The 20,347-nt window shown below is 55.9% G+C and overlaps 1 protein-coding gene across 1 annotated transcript; it reads right to left on the bottom strand.

The window, feature by feature from the left end:
- Positions 1 to 1,987: 1,987 nt before the first annotated feature.
- On the bottom strand, positions 1,988 to 19,803 carry LOC116882963 (long-chain-fatty-acid--CoA ligase ACSBG2-like). Its single transcript, XM_032883735.1, has 13 exons — positions 19,740 to 19,803; positions 19,050 to 19,273; positions 15,387 to 15,475; positions 14,740 to 14,860; positions 9,945 to 10,025; positions 9,687 to 9,836; positions 9,398 to 9,574; positions 7,464 to 7,645; positions 7,134 to 7,367; positions 3,639 to 3,856; positions 3,240 to 3,397; positions 2,575 to 2,821; positions 1,988 to 2,178 (listed from the first exon to the last, which is right to left on the bottom strand). Exons 1-13 carry the CDS (start codon positions 19,801 to 19,803, stop codon positions 2,087 to 2,089), a joined length of 2,037 nt encoding a protein of 678 aa, XP_032739626.1. The 3' UTR covers positions 1,988 to 2,086.
- Positions 19,804 to 20,347: the final 544 nt, after the last annotated feature.

Here is a 20,347-nt window from a genome sequence, read left to right as displayed (position 1 = left end):
GGGGGGGCGCCCTGAGGAATTCTCATTAGCGGCAGGGAATTCAGTTCCTTAAAAAAAAGAAAGAAAAAAGTCTGTGTCATCCTTGGTGCGTAAAGGCGCCTCCACGGGGTGCGGAGCTCTAGGTGGGCGGCCGCGCTCTCTTCTCCCGCGCTCCAGGGCCGTCTGCCTCCCGCCGGATCGGCTGAGAAGTCAGCCCTCCAGCCTCTCGCCCCTTTGAGGCTTTGGTCTCTGGTGCCTTCAAAGTTTCCTTTTCATCTTTCATTTGGAAACAGTTGCACAACATGTTGGTGATTTGTTTCTTTCATCCATAGGACGTCTCTGTCCCCTTTCAATGCTTTTGCCTTGAATATTTCCAAATCTTACATCGTAAATGTCTATTTTGATGACTCCAGAGGAGTCTGCAGGTTCCACAGGCACGTGACCCTCATTCCTGCTTCTTTTCCGCGTCCGCTTTCTCATGCGTCCCTCGGGAGCCGCGCTCCGCTCCCGACCATGACAGTGCTCCCTCCCAAACAGCGGCCGCCCGCACACCTCTTCCCGGACGCATCTGCGAGCTCCCTCCTTAAACGGTGCCGATGCACCTTAACCCGCACCACCAGTCCTGCGGGCGGGCTCGGGATGGTTTCCCCCCCTCCCGCTCCTCTTCCGTGGCTGCACACAGCTGCACGTGGGCAGGGACGCGACTGGGTATCGGGGGTGGCGGGTGGGGGTAGGGGAACACCAGCCCTGGCCTCACCCGCCTGCCTTCCGAGGGGGCTCGTGGGCAGCAGCCTGCTTGTGCCCCCGCGCATGTTCTTCTCGGAGCATGAGATGTGGCTCTTGCGTGGCCCAGAGTTCCCCGCTTGCGCTTCCGTCCTGTGCGCGGCCCGCGGCCCTCAACACGCAGAAGCCTGACGTCCTCGTCCCACTTCTCCCTGCACCGCTGGGTGCTTATGATACAAGGTTTACGAGTTCCCTCCAGGCTCCTTCCACCAATTCAATGCTTTCTCCTCCCTTTTCTTCCCTCCCTTGCTTACGTTCTCCCCTCTCCATTTGCTCCGTCGGAACGCATCCTGCCAGGAGGCAGGGCCCCAGCCCTTTCTCCCCAGTAGCTACACGAGGCCGGGCATCCCCAGTCACAGTCAGGGGCTAACCCATGCTTCCTCCGCTTACACGAAAGGCCACTCCATTCCTGCACGCTCGTCTGTGTGCCGCACTCCTCTCCTCTGCCTGTCACTGACGCCCCCTCACTGAGCTTTTCACTACCGTGGCTTTGTCATTTCTTTATTACTAGTAGATTTCCTTCTTAGAGTTTCCCAGAGAGGCCGGCATGGTTGCTTTCCCACCTAGCCTAATCAGCCTGAGTTCTAGAACGTTTTATCTCATTATCCTGAAGTTTCCTGTTAACATTTAAGTTTCAATTTTAATTGAAAAAAAAAAAAAAAAAAGTGTCCTGGCTGGCGCTGGGTGGGTCCCCAGAGAATCCCCGGTGGCCGCTCTCTGGGTGACTGCGAACAGCGCGAGGGTGGGGGTGGGGTGGTTCCTGCAGCCTCTCTCCAGGGGGTCGAGAGCCTGGGCCGTGCCTCACCTTTCTTACGTCAGAGTGTGTGTAGTGTTCAAAGTGAAGAAACTGTGAGCTTTATCGCATCTGGTTTCAGCTTTTCCGCAGCCTTCAGCAGGAACTCCTCACCCACTTGGGCACGACGGACACCGCGGCCAGGCTCCCCGTGGGGTGTCAGGTGGCGTCCCTGGCCTCCACCCCCCCACGTGCCACTAGCACCCACCTGCCTAGTGGAGACAACCAAAAATGTCCCCAGACATCGCCACATGTGTCCTGGGGTGCAGGACCACCCTGGGTGAGAACCACTGCTTTCATGAAACCAGTTTTATTCACTTTCACGTTTAAACTAAGTGAAGCACTGCCCCAGAGGGGCGTCTTAGTTAAAACCCGTCCCGGCCGGCTCGGCACTCAGAACAGCTTCCGTCCTTCTAGAAGGCAGCGCCTCGGGCATCAGATCTTCTGGATCCTCCGATAGGGGTTCGGGGGCACAGGGGCTCCGGGCCCGGGGATGAGGCCGGAAGCCCCGGGGCCTTTCCTGGCTGCTGGTTAGTCGTCATAGTCGTCCTCCTCGTAAAGGTTTTCAATTTCAGCTTGGTAGATCCTGGCCACCATGGCCCTCTTGAGTTTGGTGGTGGCTCCTGTCACAGAATCACGTGCAAGGCGGGGCCTTCCCCCCTCCCCCGCCCCTGCAGGAGCCTCCCTCCCCCCAGGATGAGATGTTCGTGGGCTAGATCGGTCCTGGGGATGCAGGGGGGCGCCTGGGGTCGGAACAGTAGAAGGCTGGGATTGAGGGGCCCGAGGAGGGGAGGTACAGTAGGCCCGTCCCAAAGTGCCCCGAGATTGTCCGTCCTGCACGGGGACCGCCGCTGAGGACCGCCCCCTCCACCCCCAGCCGGGTTCCTTGGAGGAGCCGCTGAAAAACGCAGGCGCCAGGGATCGTGGCCCCGGCAACGGCGGCATTTTAAGGAGCAGGAGCCGGGGCCTTGGGAGTGAGCCCCCGCAGCAGGACGCCTTCACGCCCTGCCCCCGCTCACCCAGCTCCCCTCCAGCCACCGAGAAGTCCGTCCTGAGGATGGTCCACTTCATGATCTTGGCGCTGTCGGAGGTGACCTCGGCGTTGGCGGCATCGATGCCCTGACCAATGAACTCCAGGACGACAGGGTCCCCGTCGTAGATGATGTCAGACAGCCGGGTGGACTGGCTCCTGAGCTGCCGGCAGAAAGCCACCGCCTCGCTGGTCAGCGCGTTGCGGGGCTCCCCCGTGTCCGTGTTGATCTGGCACTGACATTGGAGGCGGGGGGCAATGGGTCAGGAGACTCCCTAGCTGCCCCCACACCCACACCCAAGCCCACAAGCCCAGCTCCCCATGCGGGGGCTCGCCCCGGTGGCTTGTCTCTCTCCTCTCCACCCTGGGAGGGCCGCGTCCCCACCCCCTCTGGTGCCAACGAGAAAACAAGCTCAGCTTGGGGAGACTTGCCCCCCACGTCCCCACTTCCTCAGGGCTGGGTGGGCCCAGCTCAGCCCTAGCTGCCCTTTCTCTGGAAATGGGCCAGGAGCTTCCCCCCCAGGGGGCCAAGGGACCCACCCCTTGCCTCTCCTCCCCCAGCCTCAGTGTGCCCATCCTGAAACCGGGGCAGCAGCCTCCGCCCAACCCACAGCCCGGATCATCGCGGGGCTCAGACACGCAGCCGGGCGATACCTTGAGCGTAAGCAGGGCGCACAGGTAGGGCGCGTCCTGGCCCACGAGCACAACGTGGCGCACAAGAGGGATGTACCGCTTCACCCGCTCCTCGATGGGGTTCGGGTTGATCCTCTCGCCTGAACTGAGGGTGATGATATCTGCATGCAGACAGGGAGCTGGGGGGGGCTGTGGTCTGAAAAGCTGCATCAAGTCAGCTCTCCCACAGCCCACGGCCACCCCCTGATGTTCAGAAAGGACAGAGATCGAGCCCAGGCACACAAAGGGTGTCCCTTCCTCCAAGCTGGACTTCAGTCCTCCCCTCATTGTTGTGCAGTACACTACCTGCACCACTGTCCACAGCAGCCCTGTGGGGCCCACTCAGAGGCACAGAGCACCTTGCAGCCTTGTCTTGCTCACCTCTGGTGTTGCCCACGACGTACAGGAATTTATCAGTGTCCAAAAAGCCTAGGTCCCCTGTGCACAACCAGCCATGGGCATCAATCTTCTCCTGGGTGTTTTCCTCATCATTGAGATACCCCATGAAGACGTTCCGGCCCCAAATGTAGATGTCCCCAATGCCCTCATCATCTTCATTCTGTGTCTTGATGTGGGTTCTGGGGAGGGACTTCCCGCAGCTGGGGACAGTGGGCAGGGAAGGGATGTTAGGGACACACCAGATAGAGATTCCCACTGGCAGAGGGGCAACCTCTTACCCCACCACCCCACCCCCGCACACAGCTTTTCAGATCCCAGGCCTTTCCTGTCAGGCTTCTAACGTCCTGTGGATCCAAAGGAGGGGGCACAGGGAGAAGGGGGACAGGGAGGGAAGGCTTGGCCCACCTTGACTTGGAACCAAGCTCGCTGGGTATGTGGACCTACCACACCCAGCTCCTGGCCAGCAGGAGCCCACGGATGAGCACAGGGGACAAGGCAAGAGGCAGGTGAACTCCAGACACCTTTTGGGTGGGACGGGTTGCTGTGAGAGGTATCTGGGCAGGAGAGAAAACAGGACAATCCAGGCAAGAATGAGGCATCTCACCACCTGATTATGTCCTTGGAAACTGGAGGTGGGTGCTGGGCTGATGTTTTGCCTTTCAAAGTTCAAAGTTCCTATCCAGGCACCTGGACCCCAATCCTCGCCGCGCTTGCTCCCCAGGCTGACTGGAGACTCAGGGCAGGGCCTCAGCACGGGCCCGGCCAATGCCCAGGATACACCTGCGTGGACTGAATTGTGTCTTCCCCAAATTCCTAACCCCAAATGAGATGGTGGTTGGAGCTGGTTGGGTTTCCGTGAGGTCCTGGGAGTGGGGACTGCATGATGGGACCGATGTCCTTTAAGGAGAGACACCATCTCTCCACCATGCAAAGACACAGAGAGGGGCCAGCCGTCCACACCACAACTGAATCAGGGACTTCTCGGTCTTGCAGCCTCCGGAACTGAGACTAGTTCTCTGTGGTTCTTGAAGCCCCTGGGCCTGTGGTGCTCTGTCTTGGCAGCCAGAGCGGAGACACGCCCCCTGAGGCCAGATGTCCAGCCCCTCATGCAAGGCAATCTCCATTCACGGTCCACGCCTCCCAAAGGAGCAAAGCCACCCAATGAAATACTGGAAAACCCAGAGGCCTGGCTGAGCACCTCTGCTCTGACTGGTTTCCTGGCTGTGGACACCCCTTTCCTTGCTCGAGCTGCTCAGGTCTTGTGTGGCATGACAGGATTCTGGAAGCATCGGGGGCTGGCTCTGGCTGCTTGGATTGCAAGCCCCACTGTCCCCCACGGCAGGGATTCTTGACGCCGGGTTCCTGCTGGAACCCTAGTGGTCTGACACCCCAGGCTGGCAGGGATCACTCCACATGCCAAGTGGTACCTAGAACGTGTGGCAACTCCAAACACCACCACCCAGTCGGGCGACAGCTCGGGTCGCGGAACCTATCTTTCCTTCAGCCTCCGTGCCTGTCCCCCTTTCTGCCCTGCCTCTCTTTGCGTCTGGGGATTGAGGAGACGCTGTGGGTGGCAAAGTGCTTGGTGACTGGCCTTCGTCTTGTCTCTGCTGAAGGTCGCTTTCACCTCCCCAAAGCCAAGGTGCTCTAGGGGGGGGCCGCAGACTCTCTCCTTGACCAGACGCAGCTCGGGCTTCTCTGAGCGGTCTTCTCCACAGCCCTCGGCCTTGCTCTCTAGGCACAAACCATCTCATCCACCCACAAACAGAGAGACTTGAGAAAACCTTAGCATTTCCCAACGCTCAGGCCACATCCACCAGGATGGCCCCATCCCTCTTACATCCCTTCCAGAAAGCTTGAGCTCCCAGGAGAGTTTTCTAGATGACCCCCTAAGCCCCCTTTTAAGGTAGCTACTTTAAAAAAGCTTTCAGACAAGTCCTCCTCTGCCCTTTGAGATGCAAATCTGCCACCCAGAACTTTCTCTGCTCTTTGAAATGTGAAAGGTCAGGGAGGTAGCTCTGGCTTTCTCCCCCAGCGCCTGTGGGAGGCTCAGGACCCCTCCCCAGAAGGCTGCTTGCTCTCATCTGCACCTCCTGCCACAAACACACGGTAGGTTTATTTCTCTCCAGAGAAGCAAGTGCCAGTTGTCAGACTCAGAGGGGTTCAGTTAGTGAGCGCCGACCCCCTTTCCTGCTTTCTGTGACGGCCACTTCCCAGATGACTCAAGCCCCCACCACCTCCCTCAACCCCACAGACCCCTCAAAGACATCCAGTCCCTCGGCCCAAATTCAAGTAGAGGTCAGGTCACCCAGGGCCCTCCTTCTGGCTGCAGTGGTAGTTGTGAATAAAATCTGTCCCTGTCACTTTACGGTGTGTCTGGTTTTACCTTTGAAAATGATCACCCCTTCAGAGGCCAGCCCCAGGTTAGGGAGACCGAGGGCGGGGGAGAAAGGCAGCCCACCAAAAGGGCTGTGACGTGTCCAAGTCAACTATTTTGTCCTGTTTTTTCAGCACATGCTGAGTCCTCCAGGAGATGTGCAGGGGTCCCTGAACGAAGTCAGTGGTGGTAGTAGCCAGCCACCAGATGGCTTTGCCCACCCAGAATCCACATCCTGGTGTAGCCCCCTCCCACCCTGGAGAGGGCTGGTCTTCCCAACCCTCATAGATGTCAGACAGGGCAGAAATAGCAGAGTTCCGCTTCTGAGGTTAGGTCGTAATAGGGTTGCCAGATCAAATACAAGATGCCTGGGTATATCTGAATTACAAGTGCAAGTATTAGTATATCTCAGATATTACAGGGGATATACTTACAGTTTAAAAAAAAAAAAAGGTTGATTGTCTGAAATTCAAATGTCCCTGGGTGTCCTGCATTTTATTTGCTGAATCTGGCCACCCTAGACCTAAAGGAGAGTGTGGCTTCCACTTCCACTTTCCACTTGCCCTCTCTGGGGTCTCTTGTGTGGGGGAAGACTACTGCCGTGGTGGGGAGAGGTCAGCTAGCAAAGGAGCAAAGCAGCCGTGTGTGGAAGCCAGCCTCCGAGCGGCTCCTCCGGTCCCAGTTGAACCTTCAGATGAGGCCGCCCCAGCCAACAGCTTGACTGTGATGCCTTGAGGTACTCGGGGTGAGGACCACACAGCTCCCAAGCAGCCCCCCGATTCCCAACCCACAGAGGCCACGGAATCATGTTTGTGGTACTAAGCTGCGAAATTTCAGGGTAACCTTTACACGGCGATGAATGTGTCCCCTCCCAAGGGGCCAGGCTGTCAAAAATGGTTGGCCATTCGTAAAAAGAATGGTTGGCACATTAGAAAACAAATCCGAGGGGCTTCGGGTCACCCCACATGGGGGTTCGCTTGCTCGTTTGACCTCGGATCTGCGTCACAGTGGGGAAGAACAGAGTAGTGGGACGGTGCGCCCTGGTCAAGGTCAGCGCACCCCCCCCCCAGCCACCTGTCCGTCCCTCCACTGAGACCCACCTCAGCAGCCGAAAGTCATGCTGCCTGGAGACCGTGTGGATGCCAGTGCTTTCGGACAGGCCGTGGAGCACGAGGATGGGCATGTTGAGGCTGAGGAAGTAATCCAGGGTGGCTCTGGAGAGCCCCAGGCCCAGGCTGAAGTACTGCTGGCAGTGATGGAGACCCAGGAACCTCCTGGCCTGGTTGAAGGTCAGCCTCTTGGCCAGGCCAAAGCACAGCGGGGGATGGGTCTGCCTTGAGGAGCGGACACAGGGGAGCAGAGCTGGGCCTCAGGACCCCACACCGGCACCCCCCACCCTCCTCCGGGGCAGCCCTGAGACCCAGCCTCACCTGAACATCCGCTTTCTGTTTATCCTGAGTCCCAGCCACATGGCCCACTGGTCGACCCTCCTCCGGAATGGGGAGGACGAGAGCTGGTCGGTCTTCAGGTTGTCCAGCAATCTGTCCCAGACCCACGGGACGCCATGGAACAAGGTGGGCTTCACCTCCCGGAGCGTGTCTATCAGGGAGCCCTGCATCACACGGCACCATGGGCTCCCGGCCAGCCCGGCCCCAGCCCCCCAGCCCCCTGCCCCACTGCAGGGCCAGGTGTGGGAAGCCCTTCCCTGCAGCCATGGCCAGGAGCCGTGTCGTGAGGGAGGCAGAGAGCGCCGAGGGGGATGACCAGGACCATCTGCTCCCACAGGCCCTGATCAGTGGGACACGCAGGATCCGTGTCCCTCCCCACGTGACTCAACACATGTGAGATTCAGCCACAACATTTGCTGTTCCTGGGGTCCCTTCCACCCGCTCCCAGAACCCTGAGTTGGGGCAAGCAGTGGATGGAGAAGGGAAGGGAAGGTGCAGAGACAGAGACAGAGACACACAGAAAATGACAAACACACAGATTAAGAGATGGAGGGAGAGAGAGACAAGATGAGACAAAGAGACAGAAGGGACGGGAGGGGAGGGAATGAGAGGACGTGGGGGATGGGGAGGGAAAAACTCTGGCTTTATCACCATTTTCACATCTTCTCGGTTACCAAGAGAGATGCCCCAGTGCCCACAAACGCAACATTGACAATGAAGCGTGGAGAGTAAATTGGGACTAAGCCGAGCCACGCCCACCGGCCCCCACCGGAACAGAGGCCAGCCCCAGAGCTGAACCGGGTCTCACATCATGAAAAGGCCTTTAAAGGGCTCCAAGAAGAGGAGCTTGCGACACGTGAAAATATGAAATCGAAGCTTTCGTGTCCGTAACATTTTCCACTTTTTTCAATGAGAAATCCGCAGAAATTTGTTCTCTCCCTAAGTACCTACGTGATTCACCTCAGTTATGCCCCCGGCCCGGGAAGCCTACATCCCGCACCACCTGGCCCTTTGCAGGACACGTTTGCGGGCCCCTTGGCTGAGGGAGTCGTAAGGATCCGGAGGGCAACGATGTCCTGGTTTTTCGCTTTTCCCTACTTCCTGTCTTGACGGGAAGTGTGTGATTTTCTACACTCAGAGTCAACGCGGCTGTGACTGAGATCTCGTGACGTATGTCAGTGACCTCATGACCCACATGACACCGTCTTGACCATTTTCGGTGCACAGCTCCGTGTCCTGAAGCTTGCTCACACTGTCCTGCAGTCATCCCCACTGTCTGTCTCCAGAACTTTCCATTTCTCACACGGAGACTCTGTCCCCACGAAGCACAGACTCCCACCCCTGCCCCAGCCCTGGCTTCCACCCTCTCCTCTCTGGTTTGTGTGGACAGGACTCCTCTGGGGACCTCCTGGGAGTGGGGTCCTGCAGGACGGGTCCTTCTGGGTCTGGCTGCTCTCACTAAGCCCTGTGTCCTTGGGGTCCCCCCACGTGGTGGCAGGTGGCGGGGTCCCTTCCTTCCTAGGGCTGGACTGTCTTCTGTTGGGTGGGTGGAGCTCATGTATTATTACCCACTGGTCTGTTGGTGGGCACAAGGTGCGCTTCCCCTCACATGCTTTTTTAACGGCTGGATCAAGCCTCCTGTACTGGTGAGTTTTGCCCTGTGGGAGGAGCCGGATGGAGGCTCCCATTCCCCAGTGTACGAGCTCATGTCTGCTCCAGCCCCCTCACTTCACAGACAGGGAAACTGAGGCCCAGAGACGCAGAGGACCAAAGTCACACAGCAGGCTGGGGGTGGGGGCAGGGCAGGCATCCCAGTCCTGGGCCGAGCTCCCCACACAGGAGGACCCCCCAACCCCTCCAGCCTCCCCGGCCTCACCTGTGCTCATGGCAGCAGAGGGCCCGGGAGCTCTGCTCACCCTCAGAGCATCCGGCTGGGCGAAGTAGAGGGCTCCGGCGACCGAGATGGAGACCCACATGTCCAAGAGCTGGGCCCCCATGTAGCTGAGTGGGAGGTAGTTCACCAGGATCTCCTGCGCCTCCGGGGGGCACTTGTAAGACAGCCTCTGGGCCGTGGCCAGCGTGGTCCAGGTGATCTGCAAGGCCCCAGAGCCATCACCTGGAGGCTTGTTCTCCACCCCCGGGAGCTCACCTTCGTCCACACGAGCCCCAGAGCCCCAGGCTCCCCCCTCCGGAGGGGACACTCACGTTGTCGTGGCTGAGCATCATGGCCTTCGGGGGGCCTGTGGCCGACAGGCTGTAGACCAGGGTGCAGCACTGGTTGGGCTTCTGGGAGTCGATGACCCGGTCCAGCGTGTCTTCCGAGACGCCGCCTGCCAGGTCCAGGAACCCTCTCCACTGCAGAGAGCCGGCGGAGGGGTGGGGGTGGCCGGGAGGGGACCTTGACCCTGAGACCTCAGCCCCCAGGCCACGCCCCCGACCCTGCCCTCCCCGGGGAGGACCTACAGAATACAGGTTCTGCAGCCGGGTCCGGATCTCCTCCTTGTACTGCACGATGGCTTTGAGGTGTTTCAAGGAGCCCTGGATCTGCCAGACATTGAGGGGCTCAGGACTCGCCGGGCAGGAGCGCTGGTCGCAGCTGAGCCCCGAGCCCGCTTCCCCAGCACTTCCCCACGGGCGGCAAGAACACTCCCCCGTTTTCTTTGGATTGTGGCAAAACACACAGGAATTGGCCACGTTAACCATTTCAACGTGGACACTTGAGCGGTATTGAGTACATTCACGTGATGTGAACGTCACCTCTGTCTAGTTCCAGAACATTCCGCCTCCCCAAAAGGAAACCCGGTGCCCATTAGCCGTGACTCCATCCCCCGTCCTCCGACCTATTCCGGATGTTTCGTATAGACAGAATCCTACACTCTGCGGCTGCGTGTGTCCGGCTCTTCTCACTGAATGTCACGCTTTTGAGGTCCACCCACGTGGGGGCGTGTCGGTGCTTTCCTCCTTTTAGGGCCGAGGAACAGTCCGGGGTGGGGATGGGCCACCATTTATCCACTCATCGGCTGCTGGGGTGCTGCGCTGTGCCCCTCTCTGGACTGCTGGGAAAGTCTATGAATTTTTTGTTTGCACACTTGTTTTCCATTCTGTTGCGTAGACCCCCAGGTGTGGGATCGCTGGGTCATATGATGGTGATTCTACCATCAGCTTTCTGAGCAGCTTCCCACACGGCCACCCCATTTTCCCTCCCCACCCCCAGCCACACATGAGGGCTCCAGGGGCCCCGCCACCTCACCAACATTTGTCACCTGCGTTTCTGACAATGGCTGTCTCCGTGGGTGGGAAGTGGCGGCTCGTGGAGGCTTCCCTCTGTGTTTCCCGGATGACCGTGGACGTTGACCGTCTTCTCTGGGGCTGACTGGTCATGCGTGTTTCTTCTCTGGAGAAATGTCGAAGTTCTTTGCCCACTTTTGAACCTGGTTTTCGTTGCTGGTGTGTTTTGTTTTTGATGTCGAGGGATCCTGGACCCATTCTGAAAGCGGACTGCGTGGGTGTCCTAGGGCTGCTGGGATCCACTACGGTGTTGGCTCTGAGCGGCTTGGTCTGCTCTCTGCTTAGAGTCTCGTAATCTCCAGACCCAGGAGTGGGAAGCCTGGGTCCCTTCCGGAGGCCCCACGGCAGGATTGCTCATTTGGGAACTGGCTTCTTTGTGTTGTTGGCAGAATCCGGCCCCCTGCAGCTGCAGGACCAAGGTCTGCCTGTCTCCTGGGTGGCTGTCAGCCGAGGGCCCTTCTCCATTCCTGAAGGCCACCACATTCTCTGGCTCGGGGTCCCTTCCTCCATTTTCAAAGGCAGAAACCCGGGGCCAGGGAGGTTGAGTTCTTCTCATCCTTTGAATCTCTAGGCTCTCGGATCTGCCTCATCTTTCTGTCTCCAGCTGGTGTGTTTATAGGAGACCCCTCCCCCGGATAATCCAGGATCATCCCCCATCTGAAGGGCCTTAATATTAATCCCATCAGCAAAATCCCTTTTGCCACACAAGGCGCCATGATCACGTGATCACGCGTCCCAGAGATTAGGGCGTGGACATCCTTGGCATCAAGGGGCTGATCACACGGACCGACGGGATTTCCTGAGAGGGAAGACTCAGGAATGGGGCCAGACTTCGGGTCTGAGCAGCTGGAAGGAGGAGGAAACACTGAGGGGAGAGCAAGTTTTTTGGGGGAAGATCCGGAGCTTGGGTTTGGACAGGCTGCGTCTGAGATGCCTCTCCGGCATCCCACGGTGATTATTGGGAAAACTGGAGACAAAAATGCGGGAAATGTCTGCAAACAGATATCTCCTGGGGAAAAGACCCAGAACATGGAAAGCAGCCATCTGCTGTCCCCGGCCTGGCTCTGTGATTAAGGTTCAAGCAAATGAAGAGGAACAAGGAGGAGCAACCGGGGAGGAGAGCCGGACAGTGCAAGTTTCATTTTCAACATCGTCCCCACTGGAGCAGGGGCGCACCTTCCAGGTGGAGAATGACCCAGGCCACACACCTGGTCACCTGCCCAGACCCTGTTTTGGGTTTATTTATTTATTGAGCATTAAAACATTTGTGGTTTAAAAAAATTACATAACAAAGTTTCTCATCTCAACCATTTTAAGCAGACGGTTTGTGGTGTTTAGTGTATTTGCATGACTGGGAAACAGATCTCCAGAACTTCCCATCTCCCCACACGGAGACTCTGTCCGTGTGAATCACGGAGCCCCCCACTCCCTGCCTCAGCCCTGGCTCCCACCCTCTCCTCTCTGTCTGTGTGGATGGGACTCCTCTGGGGACCTCCTGGGAGTGGGGTCCTGCAGGATGTGTCCTTCTGGGTCTGGCTCCTCTCGCTGAGCCCAGTGTCCTCGGGGTCCCTCTACATCATGGCAGGGGTCAGGGTACCTTCCTTTCTGAGGCTGGACCGTGTTCCCACATGGGGATGGACCGTGCCGTGTGTATCATTCATCCATCAGCGGACATCCGGTTATTTCCATATTTTGACTGTTGTGGATACTGCTGCTATGAACTTGAATGAACCAAAGTATCTTCAACACCTTTCCTTATTTCTTTCGGGCACGCATCTGGCATGGGATTGCTGCTGCCTCTATACATTTTGAGGACGCTCCATGCTGTGTTCTATAGTGGCTGCACCGGTTTACGTTCTCGACAGAGGACTGGATTGATGGGTGGATGCATAATTTACATTCAGTAAAAGTCACCTGTTTAGGTCCACAGTTTCATGAGTCTTTTTTTTAAAAGATTTGCTTATTTATGTTTAGAGAGAGAGAGAGCAGCAGGGAGGGGCAGAGGGGGAGAGAGAGAGAGAGAGAGAATCTCAAGCAGACTCCACACTGAACTTAGAACCTGACCCGGGGCTCCATCTCGTAATCCTGAGATCACGACCTGAGCTGAAATCAAGAGTCAGATGCTTCAACGACAGAGCCACTCAGGGACCTCCAGTTCCACGAGTCTTGACAAACTTACAGCCGTGTGACCACCACCTTCATCAAGATCTAGAATATTTCCATCGCCCCATGAAGTTTCCTCGGCCCCTTTGTGGTCCGATTCCTCCTTTCAACCTGGCAGCCACTGTTCTGGATTTCTGTCCTGTAGCTTTGCCTTTGCTGGAGCTTCCCATATATAAACTCACACCACGGGTAACCTTCTCTCATTCAGCACATTTCGGATGCAGCCACGTGATTACACGTAACAGGAGCCCAGTCATCACTATGGTTTGGTGGTACCGATGGACCACGATTCATCCAAATGACACAAAAACAGCTGGATCTTGGTTAATGGATGTTTGGGCAGTTTTTTTGCAATCATGCCTAGAACAGCCACAGACACTCACATGCAGGGTAGACATGTGTTCTCATTTCTCTTGGGTACGTACTCCAGGGTGGGAGGTCTGGACCGTATATTACACCTTTGTTTCACTTGCTGTGAAACCATCTAGCCATTTTCCAAGATGGTGGTGCCATCTCTGCCAGCAATGAAGGAGCATTCTGGTGGCTCTCTCTCCTCATCAACATGCGGTATGGTCTGTTTTAAAACTGGAGCCATCCTAGGGGGTGTTTTGTGGTGGCCCTGTCTTTGCCTACATGCCTCTGTCCGCTTGTCGTGGGTCCTCTTAGGGTCCCCATTTCACGGGGTTCAGCTCAGGCTGCAGGACGGGCAGGGGCTGACCCAGGAGTTTCAGCTATAGGACCACCACAGTTCCTCCACGGAAAGGAGAAGAAGACCCAGAGCCCAGGGTGGCCAAACATGAGTGGGCATTACTCTGATGTCCACCTCCTCTGGGTGCCCCATATGCCCATGGATCTTTCCCCATTCCCTCCTTGGAACAGAGATCAAATAGGAATGACCATACCATTGATGATCCTATCCACGATAGTGTTAGCATTGAACACTGACCATGCTAAGCTCTGTCCTAGCCTATTTCAGGTGTACTCAGTTCATTCTCAGAACCAAATCCATTAGGTAGGTCCTGTTACCACTCCCATTTTACAGGTGAGGAACATGAGGCACCAGAAGGTCCAACACCTTGCCCCAGGGCCCAGACTTAGTGAAGTAGCTTCCGAGCCATGGAGCCCACACCCAGAACCACCTCACTTGGAGCAGTGCTGGCCCAGAGAAATTCAGGATCTGTTGTACAGTTCCATTAAGATGAAACATCCAGAACAGGCAAAGCCACAGAGACAGAAAGTGGATTGGTGGTTCGCCAGGGGCTGGGGCCAGGGGAATGAAGCATCCCCACTAACAGGCACAGGGCTTGCTTTTCAGGTGATGGAATGTTCTGGAACCAGACAGAGGTCTTGGTTGCATAACACTGTGAGTGCTCTCAATGCTACTGAACTAAAAAGGGTGTCAACAGTAAATTGTATATTGTGAGTATTTTACCACAATTACTAAAATAAAGTAGGAAGAGAGGATCTGCTTGCGGTAGATACATTGACGTCCCAGTTTGGGGTGTGTTGGGGGTCAGCCCCTGAGCCAGCATTGAGCTGGCTCTGACCTCCTCGGGCTTGAGCATCGGCTATGGTCAGCAAAGCGAGGGCCATTTGGCAGGAACAGCACATGCCTGGCACCTCTTACAGGCCCCAGACCTGCCCATGCATGGAATCCACAGTTCCTAGCTTGTGAGTAACAGTGGAATGGTAGGTGCGTCATTCATTGGATCCATTTTGTCTACTAGGCAAAGTCTGTATCTTTACCTGAGCTGTGCTCTCCACCAGGCAAGCCGGCCTGGCTCCCGCAGTTCCCCGAGTCACTGACCTGGATGATTTTCTGCAACTGCCTGTCATTATCCACCACAAAGATGTCTATCTCTGAGCTTTCAGCGATGACCTGGCAGGCTTTGGGGGAGTTGGTGGCCAAGATGCCAACAGAGAAGCCTCTAGAAGCAGAACCCAAAAGGTGAGGACCCACCGGTAAATTGCAGGGTTTCCAAGAGGCTGGCTTTGCCAAAGGAGAGACAGTCCCTCAGGCAGAGAGTCCTTAGTGTGGCAGACAGCCCCGACACCACAGTATGCCTTGTTTGAAAGTGGGTCTCAGGGACAGCTTGGGTGTGAGCTCTGCCCTCTAGAGGTTCCCCAATGGTCTGGACAAGTAGGGGAGGGCTCAATGCTGGAGAACCCTGGGAAGTGGGGAAGGTTTTTTGGAGGAGGGGTCATGGGGATGGGCTTCACAGGATGTGTAGGAGTTCGACAGGTAGAGAATGTCAGGAAGGGCAAGCTGGCTGGTGCTCAGGGCTGAGCCCTTGATGAGTCCCACTGAACACAGACCAAACAGTAACCTAGTCTGCTCCTTGAACTGGGCTCTACCGTGAGACCCCTTATGGATTCAAGAGGAGGGATGAGACTTTGCTGGGCTGGTGGTTTCCTGCCTCCATGTACCCCAGGGAGATACCAGATAACTCTTACCCAGCCATGATAGCACCAATGCTGGCGATGGCCCACTCCTCCGAGTTTAACCCCATGATCCCCACTCCATGGAAGCGCTCCAGGCCCAGCTGGGGAAGGAGACCCTTGTGAGGCAAGGGGGGCTCATCTGCCACTTGCCCCTCCCTCCCTGCCCCAGAGGGGGAGCCTCAGGCTGAGAACCCTGGGCTCCCTTTTCTCTGTTGACCATTTGGACTTCTGTTTGCTTGTAAAAGAGCCCATCTCCCCCATTACAAGCATCTAGGGCAGTGGTTCTCAACAGGGATGACTCCACCATCCCAGGTGACATTGGGTAACATGGGGAGACATTTCTGGGGAAGGGAATGGTGCTGATATCGAGTGGGTGGGCACCAGGGGTGTTGAGAAATATCCTCTAATGTACAGGACAGACCCGTCCGCAAAAAATGATCCAGCCCCGAGTGTCCATAGTACTGAGATTAGAAAATATGAATAAAACGTGCTCCCCCTCCAACATTTTTATGAATAAATATTTGACAAAATCAGGGCTATACTAGGCCTATATTATCATTAACACACCATTGTTGGTAAAACCATACATCCTGACTATTTTCCCAGCCTTTAAATATTTCTTTATGGTATCAAATATAACACCTCAATGATATTGGGTTATATAGAGATGTCAGAATTTGGGGGCATCTGGCTGGCTCAGTTGTTAAGTGTCTGCCTTTGGCTCAGATCATGATATCAGGTTCCTGGGATCAAGCCCCGCGTAGGCTCCCTGCTCAGCGGGGAACCTGCTTCTCCCTCTACCCTTCACCCTGCTTGTGCTCTCTCTCCCAAATAAATAAATAACATCTTTTTTTAAAAAAGTCATAATTTAGTGACCCCCCCCTTTATTGGTCGATACTTAGGTAAGATCCTTTTTCCCCTCCATTTTTATTAGATAAAATATTGGGAGAACATCTGCCTAGCTCAAGCTCTGTATACCCACATTATTTGTGCTAATGTCTAGATTGACTTAAAAATTCAAAATGGCGCACCATTCATCCATCCTGGCAGAACCAGGGGTTGCCACCACCTGGCCCCCAGGTGGGCCTTTCCCCTCCACTCTAGGCTTCTGAGCACAACTGCCCACTGCTGGTGTCCTTGTCTAAACAGGGCACCATAAAGTCAACATAAAGAATTGTTGATGTTACCTACTCCCCTGTGCTGACCCTGCCTTCTGCGATCTCAGTTAACAGCAGTTCCTTCAAGTTGCCCAGGCCAGAAATCTTGATTATCCTTAGTGCCTTTTATTCTCCTGGACACCCAACTCATCAAGACATAATGTTGGCTCTGCCTTCAGAATCTGACCACGTCTCATCCACTCTCCTGCTACCATACAGGTCCCAAACACCTTCTCAACCTCAACTGGTCTCTCTTTTTCCACCCAGTCTGTTTTCTCTGCAGCAGCCACACAGTGCCTGTGAGTACCCAACTCTGGGCACATTTCTCTGCTTACAGCCCTCCACGGCTCCCACCTCATTACTGGTAAAAGCCCCCCAAGACCCAGCAAAACCTGTCCCTATTGCCCCCTGCCCTCATCACCTCCCTCTCCCCCTCACTCACTCTGCTTTAGCAACGTGGGTCTCTTTGCTGTTCAACCAACATACCAAGTCCCGTCCTGCCCCAGGGCCTTTGCACATTTGTTCCCACTGCCTGTAACACTTACCCCCAAATACTCACTTAAATTCCCCCCTCCCAGTTGTTTAAGTCTTGTTCAAATGCCACTCTCAGAGAGTCTCTCTTTGGCCACCATAGGGTAAGATTACAACCCCTACCCCAGCTCATCAACCCCTTTTATTTTCTTTAGTTTTCTCTGGATCACTGTCTACTTCCTGAATACTTGTTTGTTATGTTGACTGGACAAGTCCCTAGAGGTCTCTTTCGCCTTTTCCTAATCTGAAAAACAAGCATTCCTTTCTTGAAGATATACCCAAGGGGCTAGATTCTGGAGGCCTGCAATGAATGAGGTGGTCTGGCCCCTTGCCCTCATGAACTGACCAACTAAACAAATAAAATTATACAACTATGTTGCCACATGGCTATGAGAGCTGGGCAGAACATTTTCAAAGGGGCTATGATAGAGTGTGTTGGGAGCTGGTGAGTCTAGGGAACCAGGGTGATCAGGGATGACCTCGCTCAAAAGATGAGGTATTGGAGGGGCGCCTCGGAAGTTTAGTCTGTGTCTGACTTGTGATTTCAGATCAGGTCACAATCTCAGCCTGGTGAGGTCAAGCCCTGGGCCAGGCTCTGCACTCAGCAGGGAACCTGCTTGAGATTCTCTCTCCCTCTCCCTCTGCCCCTCCCTCCAGGAAATAAATAAATCTGAAAAAAAAAAAAAGGTGAGACATTGGCAAAGAGACACAGTAACAGTAAATACTGTAAAAATATAGCTAAGGCTGATGTAATGCTCAGTGTGAGTCAGGGGCTGTTTGATAGGTGTAAACTTCCTGACTTCCTTTTTTTTTTTTTTTTTCTTTAAAGACTGTATTTACTTCTTTATTTGAGAGGGGAGAGAGCACAAGCAGGGGCAGGGGCAGAGGAAGAAGGAAAAGCAGGTTCCCCGTTAGGCAGAGAGCCTGAAACCAGACTCAGTCCCAGGACCCTGAGATCATGACCTGAACCGCAAGCAGACACTTAACCCACTGAACCACCCAGGCACCCCAACTCCCTGACTTCTTGTAGCAAACCCTTGTTTTATACTAAATTTAATAAAGTAAATGGATCTGTCCATATATAACGTTTACATTTTTAATATCATACATATAAAAAATAGATATAAAAATCCCCATTTTAGGGCGCCTGGGTGGCTCAGTGGGTTAAAGCCTCTGCCTTTGGCTCAGGTCATGGTCTCAGGGTCCTGGGATCCAGCCCCACATCCAGCTCTCTGCTCCGCAGGGAGCCTGCTTCCTCCTCTCTCCCTCTCTGCCTGCCTCTCTGCCTAGTTGTGATCTCTGTCTGTCAAATAAATAAATAAAATCGTTTCTTAAAAAATCCCCATTTTACAGATAGGGACACCGAGGCACTGTGAGGCTGGGTCATTAAAAAAAACGTTGGTTTGAAGCACCGCTGACACCCAGTGTTCCATTAGCTTTCTGGGTGCAACACAGTGATTCCAGTACAATACGTGATGCCACATCCACAAGTGTAGCCTAAGTCATTTTTTTTTTTTAAGATTTTATTTATTTGACAGATGGAGATCACAAGTAGGCAGAAAGGCAGGCAGAGAGAGAGGAGGAAGCAGGCTTCTGATGAGCAGAGAGCCTGATGTGGGGCTGGATCCCAGGACCCTGGGATCATGACTTGAGCCGAAGGCAGAGGCTTAACCCACTGAGCCACCCAGGCGCCCCGCCTAAGTCATTTTTTAAACAAAAAAGCCACAGGCATCTAACCACACCTGGTGGTGAGAGAGGTTAAGTGATGTGAGCAAAAATAGGCAGGTAAGGGCGGAGCCAGACGAAAGGATGCCTGTCCAGGCCCGCCTGGCAAGAGGGGCGCTTAAGGAAGAGGCGGGGCGGGGGGGACGGGGCGGGGCGGGGGGGACGGGGCGGGGAGTGGCGCGCAGGCGCAGTGGCCCGGGCACAGCAGTGCGCAAGCGCAGAGCGGCGGGCGCGCGCGCAGGCGCAGGAGGGCACGTGGTACCTTGAGGAAGGCCTTGGCGGCGCGCCGGCACTCCTCGTAGTACTCGATGTAGGTGAGCAAGTGCCAGCCGTTCCTGTGCTTAGAGCCGAGCGCGATGTAGTTGGCGTACTTGATGGCCGTGTTCATGACCATGTCATGCACGGTGATGGGCGCCTGGCTGGTGAAGGTGTCGTCCTGCCGCAGGTGCACCTCGCCGTCGCGCTTTGACGTGCAGTAGGGGTGCTCTGTGGGCAGGCGGGGCTCGGGGGCAGTGAGACCCCGGGTGGGTGAAAGAGGGGCAGGGCTGTGGCCCTGGTGGCGGCAGGGGCGGGCAGAGCAAGTGGGGGAGGGCATGGCGGACAGAGGGAGAGAGACGCCTCCGCCAAGGGAGAAAGATGGAGGGGGATGGGGAGACACAGAAGAGGGCGCAGGGACGGGTGGACAGACAGATGCAGCGGCCCAGACGGGGGGCTCGGCAGCAGCCCACCAGCAAGCAGGCAGCCCAGTCGCAGGCCCGCTGCCCCTCCTCTGGACTCCCCAAGGACCAGCGCCTCTGACCGCTGTGTCCACCTTCGCCGCCTCCCTCCCGTACTCCCAGCCGCCCGGCCAGCCTCGCCCAGCGCCCTGACCCCATCCCAGAGATCCCGAGGCTGGCTTACCCACCTTTGGTGGGTGACTGGCTTCTGTGGGGCCCAAAGAGCCCCCCCTTACCTTTGGCTTTAGCTTCTGGTTGCCGATCTCTCTCCTTTGGACTCAGTGTCTTGCGTGAGGACATGGTATGCAGCGTATCTTCGGCCTCACTTCTTACGGCCTGGGGAGCATCCGGCCTCCTGGGACATCCACAGAAACACACTTGCAGTCCGGTGGAGGGCTGCGAGTGTCGAGGCCCGTGGAGGCCTGGGGCTCCCAGCTACTCGCCGGGGGTGGTCAGGGAAGGCTGCTCTGAACAGTGGTAGGAGTTGACTTGGCGAGTGGAGGGGGAAAGATCTGAGGAAAGAGAGAGTGTGATGAAGGCCATCCCAGCTGGAGTATAAGGAAAAGTGGGGGGAAGGGAGGAAAAGAAGCCAGATAGGTGGTGAGAGTGGGATCAGCATGGGGTCTTGCTGGCTGTGTTAGTACAGAATTGCTTTCTGGCTCCTTCTGTGTCCAACCCCCACGCAGTGTGGAGACTGGCTGACCCCTGACGGGAGCTGAAATGCGTCAGCTCCCAGCCCCTGCCTTCCGCCCACAACACATTGTCACCTTCTCTGTCATCGGGGAGGCTGTGCCCGCTTTGGTCTGGCAGTTCTCTTTATGAGCTTTGATGACCCCTCTGCTCG

Source organism: Lontra canadensis, unplaced genomic scaffold (genome assembly GCF_010015895.1).
Source record: "Lontra canadensis isolate GAN:19392208 unplaced genomic scaffold, GSC_riverotter_1.0 scaffold88, whole genome shotgun sequence".
Taxonomy (NCBI): Eukaryota; Metazoa; Chordata; class Mammalia; order Carnivora; family Mustelidae; genus Lontra; species Lontra canadensis.
The sequence above is the reverse complement of the archived record's forward strand: the minus strand, read 5'-3'. Positions and strand labels throughout refer to the sequence as shown.